A 21,763-nucleotide genomic window follows, 5' to 3' on the forward strand; every position below is an offset into this window, starting at 1 on the left:
TAGCGGGGAAAATGGCCTTAAAACGATCATTCATTCATTCATTCATTCATGCCCCACATTGCTGCCACAGAATGTATGGGTGACGCACAATACTATAATACTATGAGGAAGGGGGTGACGATAGAAGTGAGAGAAGCATGACTAATGTTGATAGAAGGATCAAGCTTTGCAGCTTGGAGAGAGAGCGAGACAGAGGTGGGTTTTGTTATATGGCCGCTGGAGTGCAATTTTTGTGCCTTTGAGACGCCCTGGCTGGATTACCTCATTTTTACATCCTGATTGGTGTTTGCACATCCTCCATCACTGCTTGGTGCTTCCCTGGCTTGGCCTGTTGGGTGGTTCAATTCCATGCAATGCCCTACGGTGGCCTGCCCGACGACCATTTTCATGGCATTTTGTTGCAAGCCCAACTTCACAACTGACCGTACCGGAAGCCGTATGCCAGTTTTTCTCTCCTCATCTCAAAGTCGAGACTATTAAATTGGGGTTTGGCCAATAAATGTTCCCCTGTTAAAACAACCCAAATCCACCTCTTTCAATCTCCAACTTCTTTCCTGAAATTCCTGGTAGTGTTCATTTGCTTTATACCATGTACCCCTCCATCCAGCCCTCTCCCTTCCACAGATCTAATGATGTCCCTGTTCTCTACTGTTGTTGTGCTTGTGTGCTTTCTTCTCTCTCCTGCTCCCTTTATTGTATGTTTTATGTGTCCGTGCATGTTTTCGTGTTTAATGTGTGTTAGCGCTCACACGAGCTTCGTATCTGTATACAAAACAAGTACAAAAAGTTTTAATTAAAACAAAAGCCGCGTCGATGTTACACAATGCCTCGATGCAGCTGTGCCTATAACGTCGATGTTATAGGCACAGGACATTCCTATTGATTCGATTACTTGATGTTATTTTTGTGCAAAGTGAAAATATATCTCGGCAATTTCCCGTGTGTGGCGACGAATTTTTAATATATCTCGGCATTTTCCCGTCTGTTATTTCAGGCGGTGTATGACTGACCATGCCGCGATTAAAAAAATATATATCTCGGCAATTTCCCGTGTGTGGCGACACGTGAACGAAGCTATGCTCCTCTCTCCACATTATTGTGACGTATAAATTAAATATTTCATCGTGACGATTGTCATCAAATGGACGATTTTTTTATATATCTCGGCATTTTCCCGTCTGTTATTTCGGGCGGTGTATGACTGACCATGCCGCGATTTAAAAAAAATATATCTCAATGGACTTGAAGTTACAGGCCTTTGAGAATTCATTTCATTCTATAAAGGGCAACTTTCATCGGATTTTCTTCCCGTTTTTTTTCAACCGAGTCAAACTATGTTAGCGACTGTGAAAAATGAAATGATATATCGAATTTGATTTTAAATAAAACTGTGTGAGAGAGGAAGACACCATGGGCCTACAAAACAGGCCTCAAAGCTATGCGAGTTAATAAAATGGTGGATATTTGTTTATATGAAGCCTCTCCCACAATGGGTGGAGCTATGGTTCCCAGAATGGGTGGAGCTTTGAGGTTTTGTCTTCTCTGCAAGAACAAGAAGAAGAAGAAGAACAAGAACAACAGCAGAGGGCACTCTATGACCAGCGTCTTGCGACGCGGCTAAAAAAAATCCCAGAATCTTACATTTTAAGCATCTATGTAGCGCTCGTATGTATTATATGTGGGATTGTTTGATACACTTACGATTTCCATTAAAGCTCGGCTTTGACAAAGAAGTGGTGACTTCAACTGTCATCATGCCACCTGGTTGGGTGTGGGTTCCTCTCTCACCAGTCATGGCACCTCAGCAAAGGACTTCTGTGACTCACTGGGATTGACACAATCTGTCAATTTCCCGACCCGGATCTCAGCCAATGGAGTATCTTCTCTTCTAGACTTGGTTATGACAAACTTCCCTGCTAATGTCTGCTGCTCTTCTTCTGATCATGTGCTTGTCAAAGTGGACATCTCTCTGGCCATTCTCAGAGAGCCTCCTCAGCGTCGACGAGTCTGGCATTTCACTCAGGCCGACTGGGACGGTCTTCAAGCAGCCATCAATCGTCTGGATTGGTCTCCCATCTCCACTGCCTCTGACATCAATTCTTCCTGGGAATTCTTCCAAAGCAAACTGATCTCTCTCATGCACAGATTTATCCCATCTCGCCTTCAGTTGTCTTACCCTTCCTCCCGTCCATGGTACACTGAATCTTGTGGTGAGGCAGTTGCCCTGAAACAACTTGCCTTTGCCTCTTGGAAGGCTAATCCAACTGAAGGCAATCTCAGTTCCTTCCACCAAGCTCGGAACAAGTGTGTGTCTACCCTCAGGGGTGCCAGGAGGCACTATCTCTCCTCACTCAAGAATGAACTCTCAAACCTGTCTCCTTCCTCCAAATCCTGGTGGCGTCTGGTCAAATCCGTTTCTGGTGTTTGTTCCCCCTCCATCCCCCCCTTACCTCAAATGGCCACACAGTTGACATCGCACGTGACAAAGCCGAATGCCTCAACTCTGTGTTTGCCTCAAAATCCTTAGTCCCAAACCCATCTCTCTCTGTTCCCACCTTTCCCAGTCGAACCCAACTGCTCCTGGACTCTGTGTCCTTCTCTCCTGACAAGGTGGAGGAGTTTTTGTCAAACCTCGACTCTGATTCTGCAACTGGACCAGACGGCATCAGCCCACGGGTCCTAAAATCCTGCTCTGCCGCTCTATCTCACCCTCTCTCTGTTCTTTTCACCCTATCTTTTGCTCAAGGTCATCTGCCAGCATCCTGGAAATCAGCTAACATTACCGCTTTACACAAAAAGGTGCAAAAACAGATCCTTGCAACTACAGACCAATCAGCCTGCTCCCAATTATCAGCAAAGTCATGGAATCCATCATTGCTTCGGATATGAAATCTTTCCTCTTCTCCAATGACTTGATCTCTGATCATCAATTTGGTTTCAGACCAGGTCACTCTACTCTGGACATGCTGCTTCTGCTGTCTCAACAATGGATGGAGGTCCTCAATGCCAAACAGGAAATCAGAGCTGTCTCCCTTGACATATCACGTGCCTTCGATACGGTCTGGCACCCAGCTCTGCTCACCAAACTCTCCTCCTATGGTATCCATGGAAATCTCCATGCATGGCTTGCGGACTTCCTCTCTGGTCGTAGTCAACGTGTGGCCCTGAATGGATTTCTCTCATCTCCCCTTCCTGTTCAGGCTGGAGTTCCCCAAGGCAGTGTGCTGGGCCCTGTGCCTTTTCTGGTCTTTATCAATGATCTCTCCGACTCTCTGGAAAATCCTCTCTATCTCTTTGCTGATTACTCCACTCTCTGCCGCTCCATTCCTCTTCCCTCAGATCGGCAGTCTGCAGCCTCCTCACTCACTGAAGACCTGGACAAAATCACAGACTGGTCAAACAAGTGGAACATGTCTTTCAATCCTGACAAATCTCACTCTCTTACTATGTCTCTCTGAAAAGATCGACTGGACAACCCTCCCATCTACTTTCTCAACAATCCTCTCCAAGAAGTTCTGTCGCTCAAGCTTTTGGGTCTCACTATCTGCCATGATCTTTTTTGGGAAAACCAAATTTCCAAGCTGGCCTCCAAAGCCAGTCGCCGACTGGGCATCCTCCGTCGTGCGAAGTCCTTCCTCGGCACACCTGAGCTCCTCACCACATACAAGGCTTTCATCCGCAGCTCAATGGAATACTGTTCTCCCCTATGGGCTGGTGCTCCTGCCTCACACCTGGCTCGGCTTCACGCTGTTGAATCCAAAGCTTTCAAAATCATTGGAATCTCCCACGATGAAGCTATCTCTGAGGGCCTTTCACTCACTCACCGCAGACAGGTAGGTGGTCTTTCTGTCTTCTACCGACTCCTCTCCGGCCTTGCTCCCCCAGCTCTCTCTGTGCTCTGTCCCCCAAATATTCCTACAGGTCGCACAAGATCTGCCAGCAACTCTCTGATGGCTATACTGCCGAAATCTCGGCTCTCTGCTCACCTTCACTCTTTCATTCCTCTTTTCTCCCACCTCTGGAACAAACTCCCACACTCCCTTCAATCCCACTCCTCCCTCCAGGTCTTTAAAACAGCTGTTCACCACCATCTCTTATCTTCCCCCATCCAAAACCTTGATCTTTTCTACCCCCACTAATTCATCCCAGATCCACCTTGTTTGAAATTCCAACTTCTTTCCTGGAAGTCCTGGCAGTGTCCATATGTTTATACCTCTCCCACCCCACCCCCCCCCCCCCCCCATTCACATGCCTCCCCCCCAAAGCCCTCTCCCTCCCACAGATCTCTCGATGTCTCCATGTCTCTCGGTCCCTGCTCTCAAATGTTGTGTTTGTGTCCTTCCCCCTCTCTCCCCATCTTGTCTACCGCTCCCGATGTTATTTGTTTTATGTCTGTTTGTCTTTCTGTGTGATTAATGTTCGCTCTTTCACGAGCCTCGATATTGTATACATTAAAAAAAAAAAAAAAAACTCAACCGTGTCTGTTGTATCATTTTACTGAAATCGCACCATGCGTTACGAACCCTCTTTATACGCCTATCAAAGGTAACATCACGTGTATGTAACATAACAATATGCCTAATAATTATTTGACCGTCCTATTGTTATTGTGAATGTGTCAAAAGACTGGTTTATTTGTCACAATTGTGCAGCATGATGTGATTGGGCTGCCATTACAAACTGTCATGTTCCAATATAGCTTGTTTGTAAAAGGGTGTGTGTTTTAGTTGCTGATGATTTATGCATTTTTGTTGACTTCATCCTCTACTCTTGCAGAAACCGCCTTGTCAAAGGCACAGCCGTGGAGGCAAATAAGGCTGCGTTGGATAAGCCTTCAACAGGAGGCAAACTGACTCCAAAGACAATCGGTATCCAACATGCCCATTGTAGTTTGTACAGCTCAAAGATGCAGGCCAAGGATGGCACCAATAAAGTCAAAGTTCCCCATGGGTCCTGCCCCAGCAGCTTTGCTCCGTCGCAGGTTTTATTTCTGCAACGGGGCAAAAGACGTGATGTTTGCTCTGAGGAGTCACGGGGGCCCAAGCAGGCAAAGCAAGATGGATGTCCAGATAGTGGACAACCCTGTATAGAGGTGTGTGAACGACTTTTAGTTTATTTTTATTCACAATGCTTTAAGCAGATGAACTCTGTTAAATGGAATTTTATTTTTGGCGTGAGTTTGAGGGGGGGGGGGGGGGGCGGGGGCGGGGGGGAAAAATCGTGGAATTGAAAGAACATTTTAAAATGTTGACTGTCGCATGATAGTTGCCTTTCTTGACTATGGTTAATATCAGCCTATGCATAGCTTTTACTACGATTATTTATTGTATTATTGCTGTAAGAAATGTCATGGGTGGTGGATTTGGCAGGCGTTGTCAAATATGAAACACACAGGCTTTGAGTGTTTTAGTTCATGTCGTATGCAAAGAACTTGCATCATCACGCACATTTCTGCTATTAATTTTCAGGACTGTTTCTCAATAGTTGCCATTGTTTGAACAGTAAAGCTGTGGTTCAGATAACCCACCGTCTCTTCTTCCTCTTGGTCTTCTTCTTCCTTATTGACCACTTATTCCCATGTTGCGGGGTTGGCCAGGAGGAGGGTGAGGGCAGTTTCTGGCCCAGGTCTTTCACGAACCGGCTGGCCACACCTGATGTTCGACTAAGTAAAGTCAGGAAATTGGGATTTGGCCATGGTACCGGTGTTTTTTTAAATGTTTTTTTTATGTATACATAGTTTAGGCTCGTGGGAGAGATAGCACATTGAATGGAACAGCTAAAAACAGGACGAAAAACACGCACACATGAAGTAAAGTCCAAGGAGGAAAAACTAGGAAAATTAGGAGGGATTTGCGTATGGTTAACAAGGGTAGAAAAGATCATAGTTTTGGATTGTTGATTATCTGAGATGGTGAGGAACAGCTGTCTCGAAGAGCTGGAAGGAAGATTGAGACTGAAGAGGATGTGTAAGTTGATTCCACAGGTAGGAAAAAAAGAACAAACGAGTAGAGATGAGCAGTGATCCTGTATTTTGGTAGTTTCACCAGAAGAGGGTTGAGCTGGTGGACTGAGGAAACCTGGGGGGGGATATGGAGACAAAACATGGAAAGAGCAGACGGTGCACGACTAGGAAGGAGGTGGTAGAAGACAGAGACCACTGATTGTTAAGGCCTTAATTTCCACGGCGTTAACCTGAGCAAGTGAGGCAGTGGAGCCAGCGCACAGTCGAGGGCAGTAATCCATCAAGCTGCAGATGTAGCCCTTGTAGGTGGATAGGAGTTCAGGTGTGCCAAGGGTGGATTTTGTATGATGGAGGTTGCCCAGTTGGCGGCTGGCTTTCGAGGCCAACTTTGAAAGGTCGTTTGCCCAAGAAAGATCATGGCTGATAGTGAGACCCACGAGTTTGAATGAATGACCTTCCTCAAAGGGATTGTTTAACAAATTAGATAAGTGTTTGCCAGATGGTCCATGCGGAGAGTGATAGTGAGGGTGAGATTCATCAGGATGGAAAGACATACTGTATTCCAAGTTTTTGACCAGCTTGTGATTTTGTAAAGCTCTGAAGAGAGGGAAGAGGCTGTAGCCTGCCTGTCTGAAGGATGAGGAATGTTCACAGCACAGGGTGGAATCATCATCAAATAGATAGAGCATTTTCCAGAGAATCGGGGAGATCATTGATGAAGATCAGGTACAGGACTGAGCCCAGAACATTGCTTTGGGGCACTCACTCCACAGCCTTGACAGAGAGGAGCTGAAAGGATTCCGTTGAGAACCACATATTGGAGGCTATGAGAGAAGTGGAAGTCACAAAGTCACGTGTGGAGTTGCCCCCTAGATGCTATAGGCAGGGAGTTTGGGAGAGTAAGGCACGAAGCCAAACTATATCAAAAGCACGAGTTATGTCCAGAGGGACGGCCCTGATATACGGACGAAATGCAGTTTGGATTTATGCCAGGAAGAGGAACAACAGATGCGTTTTTTATTGTAAGGCAGTTGCAGGAGAAGTACATGGAGAGAGGAAGAAGTTGTTTCTTCGGTTTGTTGATCTGGAGAAAGCATTCGATCAGGTTCCACGCGAAGTAGTGACATGGGCATTGAGGAAGTTAGGAGTGGGGGAATGGTTGATCAGAGTAGTGATGGCAATGTACAAAAGAGCGCGCACAGCTGTAAGGACGAAGGATGGGAACAGTGGTGAGTTTGAGGTGAAGGTGGGAATGCATCGGGGGTCGGGACGAAGTCCACTACTATTTGTAGCTGTGATGGAGGTGCTGGCTCGGAACGTAAAGGAGTGTTTGCCGTGGGAGTTGTTGTATGCAGATGATCTGGTGTTGATTGCAGAAAGTATGGATGTACTGAAGGAAAAGATGAACAAGTGGAAGGAATGTATGGAGACAAAAGGTCTGAAGGTGAATATCGGAAAGACGAAGGTGATGGCAATTGGTAAAGCATGTGGTGAGGTGGAAAGAACTGGGAAGTGGCCCTGTGCTGTGTGTAGGAAGGGTGTCGGAGTGAACTCCATTCAGTGTACAATGTGCGCTGAGTGGGTTCATCAAAAATGTAGTGGTCTGAGAGGGTCATTAACCAGTGTGGCAGCTACATTTAAGTGCAAGGTGTGCATGGAGGGAGCTGCAGATGGAGGAAATGTTGAGTTGGATCTTGGAGACTGCGTGAAACTGGAAGGTGTGAAAACATTTTGTTACCTAGGAGACGTGCTGAATGGAGAAGGTGCATCAGATTCAGCAACGGTTGCCAGAGTGAGATGTGCATGGAAGAAGTTTCGGGAACTGAGTGGTGTGCTGACGAGGAGGGGAGGGTCGTTGAAGCTGAAGGGAAAGATGTATGCTGCATGTGTGAGAAGTGTTATGATTTATGGGAGCGAGATATGGGTAATGAACGTAGAGCAGCAACGAAGGGCGGAAAGGGTGGAAATGCGAATGGTTCGATGGATGTGCGGAGTATTGTTGAGAGAGAGGAAGACAAATGATGAATTGCGAAAGATGATGGGAATAGAGCCTGTGATGGATGCTGTGAAGAGAAACAGGTTGAGAAGGTTTGGTCATCTGTTGAGGAAGGATGAAAGTGACTGATTGAGAAGAGTGGTGGAAATGAATGTAGAAGGAGGTAGAGGACTGGGAAGACCGAGAAAGACTTGGCTAAAGATGGTGGAAGAAGAAATGCGGGCAAGGGGGTTAACAAGGAGAGATGCAAAAAATAGGGCAAAATGAAGAAGATTGTTATCGGGCCTGCAAGGCTAACCCCCGCTCCAGCAGGGAAAATGGCCTTAAAATGCTTGTTGTGTTGTGCTGTGTTGCTGGACGGCCCTGAACTCATGTCTGACATTGAAGGCCTCAATCCATTATTGTGAGTGCAAATGCAGCATGTCCGAGTTGGATTGACTTGGTCTGAAACCAAACTGATGATCTGAGATGAGGTTGTTAGAGAAAAGGAAGGTTTTCATATCAATTGTGATGATTGATCTGTAATTGAGGTGATCCATTTTTGCTCCTTTTATGTAATGCAGTGATGTTGGTAGATTTCCAAGCAGATGTAAGTTGACCTAGCACAATTGACAGGGTGAAAAGGGCAAAGGAGGAAGGGCAAGACCAGCAGAGCATGTTTTTCGGACGCGTGAACTGATGCCGTCCTGTTCACCTTCTGTTCGTGAAGGACACTGTGGGATCTTTAACATCCACCAACTAATGCCGGCAAATGGGATGCACAGTTTAACATCCTTTTGAGGGCCGGCACACACATTGCTGAATCATCTTGCCTGTGAAACGCAAGGATTGCAGTTTATAGCTAGGCCGAGAGTCAAACCCAGATTAGAAAGCTTAGATGCGTGTGTGCAAACTGTTCCTCTCGGCCACCTGGGTTAATGCAGGCAAAAATGCTTTAAGCTCCACTGGTTAGAAACATGTATTTAGCCTTGAGGGTAAATTGATTTGAATTCAGAGAAATGCAATCAATACATTTTGGAGAAATTTTCACATCAGTTTCCCAAGGTTAAATGGTCGACCTACCAGCCCTGGACAAGTCTAATCGGTAATGCCACCTTGCTGGGAAACATTGTTTTTATTTTCAATATTTTCGAACCCTTTTTCAGTGATTTTTTTTTTTTTTTTTTTTGCGGAACTAGAAACGGCCGCTTCCTCCGGAGCGGCTTGGGAGGGGAAAAGACGGCAGGGGTGAGAGGATGGGAAATTCCTTTTGTGGCTACGGCTCGTAATACTCCCTCTCTCTGGCAGAATCGGTAAACGATATACACAGGCAAAAATTGCAAGTCGTCTAGCCACCCTAGCGGGAGTCAGGTGGGAAGGGGGTATTATGTTGTGTCCATGACCTGACCCTGGGTACCCCGATCACGTATGCAAAATTTGGTGGACATCGGCCGAGCCGTTGAAGTCTATATGTGAACAGACATACAGATTTGCTATATTTCAATATGTGCAGTACTCTTCTTCATATAAGCATTTGATAGCCATGGCTTTTGCCAACTTCCGGAACTTACCTCTACCCAGGTACAATTTCACTCACCATGGCATGACTAGTTGTCCCCCGTCGCACTGCGGAGCGAAAGGGGGACTATGGTTTTCCCCTCCGTCTGTGTGTCTGTCCGTCCGTGCGTGCGTCCGTGCGTAAGCGAAGGACCGCATTCGAATTTGGTGTGTGGGTGCAACCCACGTCAAAATCCAAGATGGCCACCGCCATGTATATCTGATGCCATGTATGTCTGAACCTTGTGAGCGGAATATCTTGAAAAATAAGCGAAGTACCAACGTCTAATCTGGTGTATGGGTGTATCGCGGCACAAGGAAGAACGCTATTGAAAATTGGGTCGCCACATCAAAATCCAAGATGGCCACCACCATATATATGTCTGAACCTTGTGAGCGAAATATCTTGAAAAATAAGCGAATACCAACTTCTAATCTGGTGTGTGGGTGTATCTAGGCATAAGGAAGAACCCTATTGAAAATTGTCGCCACATCAAAATCCAAGATGGCCGCCGCCATGTATGTCTGAACCTTGTGAGTGGAATATCTTGAAAAATAAACGAATAAACAATCTCGCTCAAGGTTCAGACAATAAAAAAAAGAAACGAAATCTCGGCTCTCTGCTCACCTTCACTCTTTCATTCCTCTTTTCTCCCGCCTCTGGAACAAACTCCCACACTCCCTTCAATCCCACTCCTCCCTCCAGGTCTTTAAAACAGCTGTTCACCACCATCTCTTATCTTCCCCCATCCAAAACCTTGATCTTTTCTACCCCTGCTAATTCACCCTAGATCCACCTTGTTTGAAATTCCAACTTCTTTCCTGGAAGTCCTGGCAATGTCCATATGTTTTATACCTCTCCCACCCCCCCCCCCCCTTCCCATGCCACTCCCCCAAAGCCCTCTCCCTCCCACAGATCTCTCGATGTCTCTCGGTCCCTGCTCTCAAATATTGTGTTTGTGTCCTTTCCCCCTCTCTCCCCATCTTGTCTACCGCTCCCGATGTTTTATGTGTCGGTTTGTCTTTCTGTGTGATTAATGTTCGCTCTTTCACGAGCCTCGATCTTGTATACAAAAAAAAAAAAAAAAACTACTAACTTCTAATCTGGTGTGTGGGTGTATCTACGCATGAGGAAGAACGCTATTGAAAATTGGGCCGCCTCCATGTTTGTCTGAACCTTGTGAGCGAAATATCATATCGTAGCATGTTTTCTGCGTCTTCCACTTTGTCAACTCACATCACTTCCCCGACGGGGGACCTAGGCGTAAGGCCGAAAAAAAAAAATTGCTGGTCTCTGGTCAGACCAAAGTTCCAGAATTGATGCGGCAATGCGGTTTTTTTTGTTTGTTTGTTTTGTTTGAAAAGCATGGATTGCACATATAGAGGTGTTTTTTGTGTCTTCATGCCTTGCGGTCCTCTTCATCTGCTGTGGCGCTGTCCAGAGAGAAATTAAAGACAGCCAATAGGACTTGTCGGCCTTTTTTTTGTAAATAATGAACACAAGCTTGTTATTTTAAAATGTATTTATTCTGAAAATTATTAAGTTCTTCAAGCATATTATAGACTGCCATTTCGATCTCGAGATCGCCTCGCCGTACCGTTAAACATTCCAATGCGTCGATCGCGTCAACACTGCGCATGCGCAAGTGGTCTAACAGGCCGATGGTCTCCCACGATCTCTTCTCCCTGTCCACCAGATTATCACAGACACTTACTACTTCATGACAAACGAGATAGGATCCAGGCCTAACTAACGAGACCACCCACAGCTCTCCAGGCCTTCTGGTTGCTTCACACGAACCCGACAAAGAACGTCTTCGTTTCAATAAATGACAATATCCAGCCGATAGAGGCCTTGCATCGCGTGGGCGTCGTCCATGGCAACCGGTTCCGGCCGCCATCTTGGGTGGCATAAACAACATGGTGGGAAAGCTGTCGTTTCGTCAGACGGACCTGTCAGTTTATGCCCGTAGCTTGCCCGTTGAGGCGTTTTCGCGGTATTGTGAGAAACCGAGGCTGTGTCATCTGCCTGTGGACCTGTGTGGACCCACAAGTACGCCACACGCACTCCACGGTCCACACACACTCCACACGTACGCCACACGTACGTCACACACACTCCACACGGACGCCACACATATGCCACACACACTCCACAAGTACGCCACACGTACGCCACACACACTCCACACGTACGCCATACACACTCCACATGTACGTAACCAAATGCCTAATCCTGCTTTTCGCTTCGCGAGCGAAGGTAACAACCTCATGAGCCATATTCTCACCTGAGAGCTGCAGTCAAGGCAGCTATGAAACCGTTTTAGCGTTGTCGTCCGGATGAAATCGGGCTGTACATCCGACAGCACAACAACTCTTTACCATCGTGTAGGGGGCAATTTATATGTGAGACAAGTTTCAAGTTGCCGCCATGACGTATGGTGGCAGAAGCAATGTTTTGCCACCCAAGCGGTCACGTGACTAAGACGATGACGTCACATGCAACTTCCCTATTGGATTCATGACGTCACGGCACACAAAACTACTCATATCTTTGGAACGGCTGGTTGGATTTGGACAAACTAAACGCAGTTTTGTAGGGGAGAACCGTGCGCGAACGTCGCTACCAAATTTGAAAAAACAATGTTGACGCGCAGGGTCAAAATCGATGCGCGCGCTGACCAGAGACCGGAAATGTATTTTTCTCGGCCTAACGCTTGTATGGCAAATAGGTTATCATCCGCCTTATGAGCATTTTTGTTGCAAAATAAATTTTCTCAATTGTTCCGAATTGGGTTTTTCATCTCAATTCTTCAACAATATCAGTGGTTAAACCTGACTCATGAATTCTTCCTATAGCATTTGTTTTCATAACGTTTTGGGCTTATCCATACCTCTGTAATTCCAGTGTTTGCATAAAAATTATCGAGAATCTGTGCATATATGCAGGTCCGCAATTTACATGAAACGCTGTCGAGGTTCCTGATTATTTTTTTTTTCTTGCCTGCTGCTGATAATCATTAAAATATATATTTAGCCGGTCTGCCCGTGCTTTATGTTGTGGTTGTGTGTGCGTGCCATCCATGTCCATCCGTCCAGGCCATGACCTTTTTTACTATTTGAGCTTTTGTCATCAAAATTTCAACAAACATTCATTATGATAATATGGAGAAGACTTGTTAATAAATTGTATTTTTTTTTTTTCACGTTGTTTTCATCACGTTTGGTCCGAGTACAAAGTGGACGCAGGCGCGGGCTTTGCATTTTGAGATGCTTCCAATTGTAAATCTGTATTGTACATTTTAAAATCTTTCAGGCTGAAAATTGTGGACTGGCTTGTTTCATTCTCCATGACACCAACTCATTGTATTGGTCGATTCGCTAATATCTTGCATTGATTTTAAACAATGTCTGTCACATCCTTAGGTACCAAGATACATGCCGTTGTCATCAGCTGGGCTTCCTCCTGAGCTTCCTGCGTTGTCCCAGCCTGTGCAGCCCAACTCTGTTCAAAGTTCACTGCCCCTTCTTTTGTCCAAACAGTTTATTTGCCTCTCACCTCCAGCAGGTAGGAACCTTTCAGTCCAGATATATAGCAAATGTGGCTTTTGAATGAAAATCCTGGAGGCTAATTGTAGTCGATGTTCTTTGCAGGATCTCATGCCATGGCTTTATCTCCAGTGGCCATCCATCAGCTGCAGCCTTTGTCACTATCAAAAACCTTTCCATTGTCTGTGGTAACCCCAATATATCCTGGGCAAGTGGTGACTCTGCAACAAGCTAGAGCTGGTCCTAGGCCTTTGATGCATGAACAAGTTTCAGACCTATCTTCTTCAAGCCCATCACAACCTGGCCAGCCAATCACCTTCATTAGTTTCCAGCAGGTGTGTTTGCTAAACTGTGAACACTGTGATTTGGTTTTCAACAGTAAAATAGCAGATCCCAGTTAGGACATGGTGTGAGCCTTTTAATTTGGTTTTTTTGACATATCTGGTATCTTTGGTCAAAAGATATCCCCAAACCTACTGTATTATTTCGGGTCATGAGTTGAATCGGTGGGCTTAAGCCTAAAATTTTATTTTCTAATAATAATAATAAAGGAGTCTTATATAGCCCCATCAAGCAGAGTAAACTACCCTCATGGTGCTTTACATTATCATGCGAACGCACACACACCGCACACACAAACATACACACACACAGACACACCTTCACTCTTGCCCTATTCCTCTCCCTACCAATCCAAACCCACAGATGTGTACTCCCCCTCCTCCCCTCCCTCCCCCACACATGTACACAGACATACTCTCGATCTCTGTCCCACCTCAAACCAAAGGGAAAACAGGACTTAGACTTTGAAAGACTTGTGAAACAGGTTTTGAGGGAGGTTTTAAAGGTAGGAAGAGAGTCAACATGTCGAACAGAGGAAGGCAAGTCATTCCAGAGCAGAGGTGCAGCAAGGGAAAAGGATTTCTCGCCAAATGACTTGGTGCTGGGGCGCGGCGGCTCTAAGGTCATAGAGTCGTCGCTTGAACGAAGCCGTCGCCGAGGTTCATAGAGAGTGAGCAAATCGGAGAGATAGCGAGGTCCCGTTCCACACAATGATTTATAACATAGTGTGCAAATTTTGTATTGCACACGAGCAGAGACAGGCAGCCAGTGTAAAGATTCAAGAAGCGGAGTAACATGGTCAGACTTCTTCGCCTTACAGACAAGACGAGCGGCAGAGTTTTGAACCTTTTGTAACTTATCCAAGAGAAACTGAGGGCAGCCAGCATACAAAGAATTACAATAGTCTAGCCTTGAGAGGACAAGGGCACAGACCAGAGTTAGAGCAGCTTGAGGAGTAAGAAATTGGCGAATGGATGCGATCTTTCGCAGCTGAAAGTATGCTGATTTGCAAATTTGAAGTACTTGCTTGGAAAATGTCGTGTTACAGTCGAAAATCACACCAAGGTTCTTGGCCGATGAAACAAAGTTTACATCGGTTTCACCAACATGAATAGTGGTAGGAAGTGAACATTGTAGAGGACATCTGTGCGATCTTACAATCATCGACTCTGTTTTAGCATCGTTCAGCTGAAGTTTGTTTTGGGTCATCCATGCCTTCACGTCGGCAATACAGCCTTCTAACACTTCAACAGTGGGCACGATTTGTTGAATCGTGCTTCCTGTGTACAGCTGATTGTCGTCCGCAAAGGCGTGGTGATCAACTGAATGTCTGGCAACAAGATCAAATAGAGGCTGAGTGTACAAAAGAAAGAGGGTAGGTCTCAGGACTGAGCCCTGGGGAACGCCAAAGGAAAGCCGAGAAGGGGCTGATTTCTGGCCATTGACAACAACTGTTTGCACTCTATCAGTAAGATAGGACATCAGCCAAGAAAGGGGAGTACCAGTTATACCAAATGTGATTTCAAGACGACGAATCAAGACTATGGTCAATCGTGTCAAAGGCGGCAGACAAGTCCAAAAGAGCAAGAACGGAAACCTTACCACAGTCAAGAGAGGCCAGAAGATCATTGGTTATTCTTAGGAGAGCGGTCTCGGTGCTATGGCCTGGTCTCTATGCTGACTGGTGAGAATTGAAAAGATTATTTGAAACTAGATGGTCATTCATCTGTGACAGCACAATTCTTTCTGTGATCTTTGACAGGAAAGACAGGTTGGAGATAGGACGGTAATTTTTCATGTCGTTAAGGTCAAGGGTGGGCTTTTTAAGAAGTGGTTTAACAAGCGCTTGCTTAAAGAGAAGCGGAAATGAACCCGTAGTCAGAGAATCATTGATAACTGCAGTAATAAATGGGAGGAGGGTGTCCAAACACTGAATAAACAAATCGGTGGGAAGGGGGTCAAGATCACATGTTTTTGTGTTTGACTTGAGGATTGTACATTTGACAATTTCCTCAGTAACAGGAGTAAACGAACTAAGAGGTCGTCCGTGAAAGCAGTGTTCAGCATCATCGAAGGAAAGGAGTGACTGCTTGTCAAGATTGTTTCTTATTGACTGAATTTTATTGTGAAAGAAATGCAGGAAGCGTTGGGGTAGTTCGTTTTGAGGAAATACAGTGGGAAGAACGGATTTATTTTTGGTGGCAAACAGGCGGTTGGTAATGCTGAACAGTTGCTTGCAGGAGGAGCTCCTAGTAATCCGATCAGAAATATATGACGTTTTTGCTTTCAGAATGATTTTTATGACAAGTCTTTTAGCTATGTTTATGGACTGTTTATGGACTGTGAGGCCAGTCTTCAGCCACTGTCTCTCGGCACGTCGTCGTTCCTTTTTGGCAGCCCTGACTTCGTCGCTGACTGCACTGAACCACGGAGTACTCCTGAGTCTGGGAACGGGGCGCCGTGTCGCTGGAGCATGACAGTCCAACGCTGTGTGGAGGCAACAGTCGAGGTCTTCTGCAGTGACATAGGAACGGCCAGAGAGACGGGTGTGAAGGTCCTCTTTAAAGGCGGAACGGTCGATGGCGCGAATGTTGCGGGCAGTGATGAAGGTGGGCTGAAGACGAGGAACAGCAATACTCAGGTGGCTGGTGACACAGAAGTGGTCCGAGGTGATAGCACAGGTCACTGACGTGGACTGCACCAACTGATCATCGCATCTGTGCACTAACCAATCCAGGATGTGTCGTTTAACGTGTGTAGGTTGGGAGACAGACTGAGACAGACTAAAAGTAGAAAGGAGGTCAATGATCTTTGAAAAGAGAGGATGTTGTGGTTGGTCGTAGTGGACGTTGAAATCTCCAAGAATCAAGATGAAACCAGGAATAGTTTTGCAGTGGTTGAGCAGATTAGGAAGCTGGGTCATGAACTTTCCACTTTCTAGTCTATGCACTAATGATCCAAACTTTCCACGAGTGTCGATCAATGGGGTTTTTTCTCAATTTCAATGGGGAATTTGGAATTTGTCCAGGCTGCCAACAATAACTCATATTTTCGTCAAAATAAGCTGTGGGATATTTATCGTTCACCCGTAATTAATTCTACCACATGCTTCCCTAGATTAATGTCCCATCTCAGGGATGATGCACTTTTTAATGCAACATTTTCTGTGTGAAACACCGGTTGAACAGGTTTGTCGGGTCAAGATCGAAACCAGACTAGATAGTAGATAGCCTCGAGGTAAGTGTACTACCTCTGACCACTTCTGTCAGACACTTACAAATGTACTGTATATATTTCCACAAAAGGCAAATCAATTTCTATATCGTATCATGTGCCATGTACACGACATGACCAAAAGCATGTGGACACCCGAACATCACCCGTATGTGCTCATCAACCATCTCATTCCAAAATCATGGGCATGAATATGGAGTTGGTCCCCCCCCCCCTTTGCTGCTATAACAGCCTCCACTCTTCTGGGAAGGCTTTCCACTAGATGTTGGAACATTGCTGCGGGAATTTGCTTCCATTCAGCCACAAGAGCATTCGTGAAGTCTGGCACTGAAGTTGGGCGATTAGGACTGGTTCGCAGTCAGCGTTCCAATTCATCCCAAAAAGTGTTCGATGGAGTTGAGGTCGGTGCTCTGTGCAGGCCAGTCATGTTCTTCCACATCGATCTCGACAAACCATTTTTGTATGGACCTCGCTTTGTGCATGGGGGCATTGTCATGCTGAAACAGGAATGGGCCTTCCCCAAACTGTTGCCACAAAGTTGGAAGCACACAATTGTCTAGAATGTCATTGTATGCTGTAGCGTTAATATTTCCCTTCACTGAAACCAAGAGGCCTGGCCTAAACCATGAAAAACTTTCCGGTCCATTATTCCTCCACCAAACTTTAGACAGGGCACTATGCATTCGGGCAGGTAGCGTTCTCCTGGCATCCGCCAAACCCAGATTCGTCCGTCAGATTGCCAGATAGTGAAGTGTCATTCATCACTCCAGAGAATGCTTTTCCACTGCTTCAGAGTCTAATGGCGGCGAGCTTTACACCACTCCAGCCGACGCTTTCCATTGCGCATGGTGATCTTGGGCTTGTGTGCGGCTGCTTGGCCATGGAAACCCATTTCATGAAGCTCCCGACGAACAGTTGTGCTGCCGTTGCTTCCAGGGGCAGTTTGGAACTCGGTCGTGAGTGTTGCAGCCGAGGACAGAAGATTTTTACGCACTTCAGCAATCGGCGGTCCCGTTCTTAGAGCTTGTGTGGCCTACCATTTTGCGGCTGAGCTGTTGCTGCTCCTAGACGTTCCACTTCACAATAACAGCACTTACAGTTGACCGGGCAGCTCTTGCAGGGCAGAAATTTGATGAACTGACTCGTTGGAAAGGTGGCATCCTATGACGGTGCCATGTTGAAAGTCACTGAGCTCTTCAGTACGGCCCATTCCACTGCCAATGGTCTGTGGAGAGTGCATGGCTGTGTGCTTGATTATATATACCTGTCAGCAATGGGTGTGGCTGAAACTGCCGAATCTACTAATTTGAAGGGGTGTCCGCATACTTTTGGCCATGTAGTGCAATTATGCATCCTCCTTTCCCCTCTCCCCTCCCTCCTTTTCATTGTTTGTAGAAGTTATTGTGATGTTTTGGAATAAATTAAATCATGAGTCCTTCTATTAGGGGGAGGGGAGTACTTCCTGTACTTTGGATCCCTATTCGTCCCTTTTTTACTTACCGATTGCTCTGAAACACAATACAGCCTTTCTACTTGATGGTCTGCAGAATCGCTCGGTCTTAGGTTTTTCGATTTTGAATGGGGGCTCCCAGAGGGATCGTGCTCAAAATATAACATGCGATTTAATTAAAGAAGTTGTTTCTCAATTATAAACTGATAAGACGGACGGATGTATGGACATGAACAAATTGCTTAACCCCACCTTTCGCTTCAAGTGAGCGGGATAATTAAGAATCAAAAAGGTTCCCAGCTTGCCCACGCTTGTCTAATTCTTAGCTAAATTTGGAGACTGATATTTGCAAGTTGCCCTTGTCTTTCTGAAAGACAACAGGCCAGATACAAAACTCAAGTGTATTCCTCAATAAGAAAATATTGCCACAAGTATTGAGTGCGATTGATATCTTTACTTTACTCGATTGCCTCAATGACCCCTTTCCCACATTTCCCTGCAGAAATTTCCATCAACACCCAGGAACAGGCAGCCAGCTGTGACAGACCAAGTGTTCCATACACCCACTGGCCTTATCTTGAACCTTTCTCCTTCACCTGGTTGCCCAAAACAGTCCACGTCCGTGAGACGAGAGGTGGTTGTTCCTCCACAACGGCGGCTGGACCTGGGTCAAGATTGTTAGCATCTGGTACCGAATGCCACACAAGGTCTTGTATTGTCAACTCAAGAAATTTTTCAATTAAGATCTCAAAAATCTGACTGCTGAGCTCAAACTTATTTGCAAACCACAACTGTTTAGTTCAATAGTCTGATGTGCATGTTTTGCCTTTTTTTTTTTTTTTTTTTCCTGTGGATATCACAATTGATTTTTACTCTGAGCTAAAACATGAATTTAAATTAAAGAGTGATTATTGTATCTGCCATTTAATGGAACCTTTGTTGCAGATATGAAATGTAATTTCCTTTCTTTCAGTAGTTCTTTTATTCTTGTTCTCTAAGAGTTAGCATTTACACTTTTGCAACAGCTTGGGCTGAGAAATGATACAATTTGCAGATTTATTTGTATACTTGATACTTGAATTTTCAATCCAAGAATGCTGTGATTTTTATATTTTTTTGGTGAGGAAGTGGGTGGGAAGTACTGGGGATGGGGGTGAATGGTGGGCTAGATCTTTAAATGTTGGTGTAATCCGAGGATGGGTCAAAAAATTATGCCACTTTCCATTCCAGCAACACTCAGGATAACATGCATGCATGTCTCCATCCAGTAGAGTAGGTTGGCGTTCCTACGTTGTGTGCTCATTTGATGCTAATCTTTGGTCGCATATTGGCAACTCTAAATCACGTGACCAAGATGACGGCGCCATTGGCGTAATGGATGTGAGGAACAGTGAGCAGTTATGCATCTTCTTTGGGTGGAATGCGTGAGTGGAATTTAAATTTGGGGACGAATGTGTGGACGGTATGGGGGGGCATCAAACTTGGACCGAAGAAATGTGTACAAAAAAAAAACCACCTTTAGAGGCCATTTTTCGTGGGGGTTGGCCTTTTTCGGGGACCGTGGTTGTTGTTGTTTTTTGGTCCCCTTTTTGAAGCGATGTTTTACGGCCGGATGCCCTTCCTGTCGCCTTTTACGACGAGCAGGGAATTACCAGTGAACTGGTACTCAATTTGCCGACCTCGGAAGGATGACAGGCTGAGTCAACCCCCCTGGCGTTAATTCAGCGATCGACCGGGATTCGAATCCAGGATCCTAGGTGCCCAATGCTTACATAAGGCAGAAAAAGTGTGTGTGATGAACAGCATCATCATAGGAGTTGATGCCCATAAAAATAACATCTCCAATGGAAATAAACTTATCTGTAGTGGTCGACGCATGACGTTAGACGACATCTTCTGTGAAGAAGCTCGAGGTTAACGGTTGGTTGGCAAAATCATGCCGAATGTGTTCTGGGATATGAACGGTTCCTTTTAATTCCATCCCAAGAACAGACCATGACGAGCTCCACAAATTGCAAAAACGAGATTTGCAAACGTCATCTTGTTTCCTGTCCTGGGGTATGCTTCTGCTGAAGGACAATGTTGGACCTCGGTCAACCCACACGACAGTAGGTACCATCACCAAGATAAATTGGGAGGTTGTCCCACATCCACCGTACATCCCAGACTTTGCTGCCCGGGCCCTGAAGGGGGCCCTATGTGGAGATGTCAAGCAGGCTCTCCGAGTGTGGCTCCAACCCGAAATATTTATATGTTTTAGCCTTTGAGGTCAAACAAATACATCTCCCTTCATGGGGATTGTGTCGAAAAATAGACCACCAGTACATCTGCACGTGTGCTTAATAAAAGGTTTTAAAGAGCAAAGTGGCATAACTTATTGACTCGCACTCATAATCGGCAGATCTGAAATGAATTGCACAAACTGCCGAAAGCACATTTCTGTTTTTATTTGCTCTTAGAAGCCAGCTTCCATTTGCAATACTGACTTAGACAAACTATTTACTGCTTATGTAGATATACAAATGGCAATTACCTGTCCGCGGATGAATTTGTGCTGCATTAAATGTGTACATATGTGCATTGACCTTTTTCTGCCCGGACGTGGCATTTCTGTGATCCCGTGCTGTTTATTTCGCTGGCGAATGTACATCATTATCGCCCAAAGGTCATGCTTTTATAAAACGGTCGCCAATCATATATAATTAACGGCCTGTGAAGTTCCACGGACGGAGACGTAAATATTCCGACCGAGACGGGATGAACGCCATGCACGGATCGAACATTGCGTTTCGTGTCGCCAATCCAAAAGGAGCACCCGCTGCTTGACTCCTCGTCGAAAGCACTTGTGACCACGAGCATCTACGTTGGCGATCAAACGCTCCCTTTGTTGACGATGCTGGTGAGTTTTCCTCCCGTCCCTCCATTGTTTCACGGATGTGTGCGTTTCACCCGAGGGTAGCTGTAGCGATGATTCTTGGCTTGCATGGGAGTGGTCTTTCACTGGCTTGATGAAGTGATCCATTTTGTTTCTTCACTTACCTGTGCAAAGCTTTTGCCTTCAAATTTCTTTACCTTGATATGCTCGTTGCTTTAACTTGGCCAAGTTTTCCACGTTTTAAAATCGATGGCCGCTAGATAACGGGCATTTTACATCTTTGGTACGATTCATGACCTTGGTATGATTCATACCAAAGGAGCCGTTTGGCTTTTGGTTATATATTTTTTCCATTTGTTTTTGTTTGTTTGTTTGTTTTTTTTTTTGTTTGTTTTTTTTTTCATTCCATTTCCATTCCATTTTCCATTTTCCAAAATTTGTTTTTTCCATTCCATTTGTTTCCATAAATTCATACCATTTGGCCGAGGATGGTCAAAGTTATTTACCGACTTATTACCCTGTTATTGGCTTCTAACAGTTAAAGTGGCTGGTTTACGATCTCAGGGTCTTGAGTTTGAGTCCCCTACTGTGCCGTTGAAATTACACTGGATGGGTTGACTCAGCCTGTCATCCTCCCGAGGTTGGCAACATGAGTACCAGCTTATTGGTAACAGTTATGCTCTTTATGTTAGCTCTTTCACGAGCCTCGATTCAGTATACAAAAAAAAAAAAAAACCCGGGGGACACTGCATCAGCAGCACAGCTGCGCTTTCAGAAATGATGCATGCAACCAGCTGCCACTGGCCTCATACGAAGCAA

The 21,763-nt window shown here is 45.4% G+C and overlaps 2 protein-coding genes across 2 annotated transcripts in view; both read left to right on the forward strand.

The window, feature by feature from the left end:
- LOC137412053 (transcription factor E2F8) overlaps positions 1-20,658 on the forward strand; it is a 47,590-nt gene extending 26,932 nt beyond the window's left edge. Inside the window, exons 10-13 of the mRNA XM_068097300.2 lie at positions 4,777-5,092; positions 12,921-13,062; positions 13,149-13,378; positions 18,572-20,658. Coding sequence (XP_067953401.2) covers positions 4,777-5,092; positions 12,921-13,062; positions 13,149-13,378; positions 18,572-18,751 — 868 coding nt within the window. The 3' untranslated portion in view covers positions 18,752-20,658. The remainder of the gene's footprint in view (positions 1-4,776; positions 5,093-12,920; positions 13,063-13,148; positions 13,379-18,571) is intronic.
- Positions 20,130-21,763, forward strand: part of LOC137415725 (cysteine and glycine-rich protein 2-like) — a 72,977-nt gene continuing 71,343 nt past the window's right edge. Inside the window, exon 1 of the mRNA XM_078779527.1 lies at positions 20,130-20,294. Coding sequence (XP_078635653.1) covers positions 20,130-20,294 — 165 coding nt within the window. The remainder of the gene's footprint in view (positions 20,295-21,763) is intronic.

This window comes from Myxine glutinosa, chromosome 1 (genome assembly GCF_964187855.1).
Source record: "Myxine glutinosa chromosome 1, kmMyxGlut1.1, whole genome shotgun sequence".
Classification (NCBI taxonomy): Eukaryota; Metazoa; Chordata; class Myxini; order Myxiniformes; family Myxinidae; genus Myxine; species Myxine glutinosa.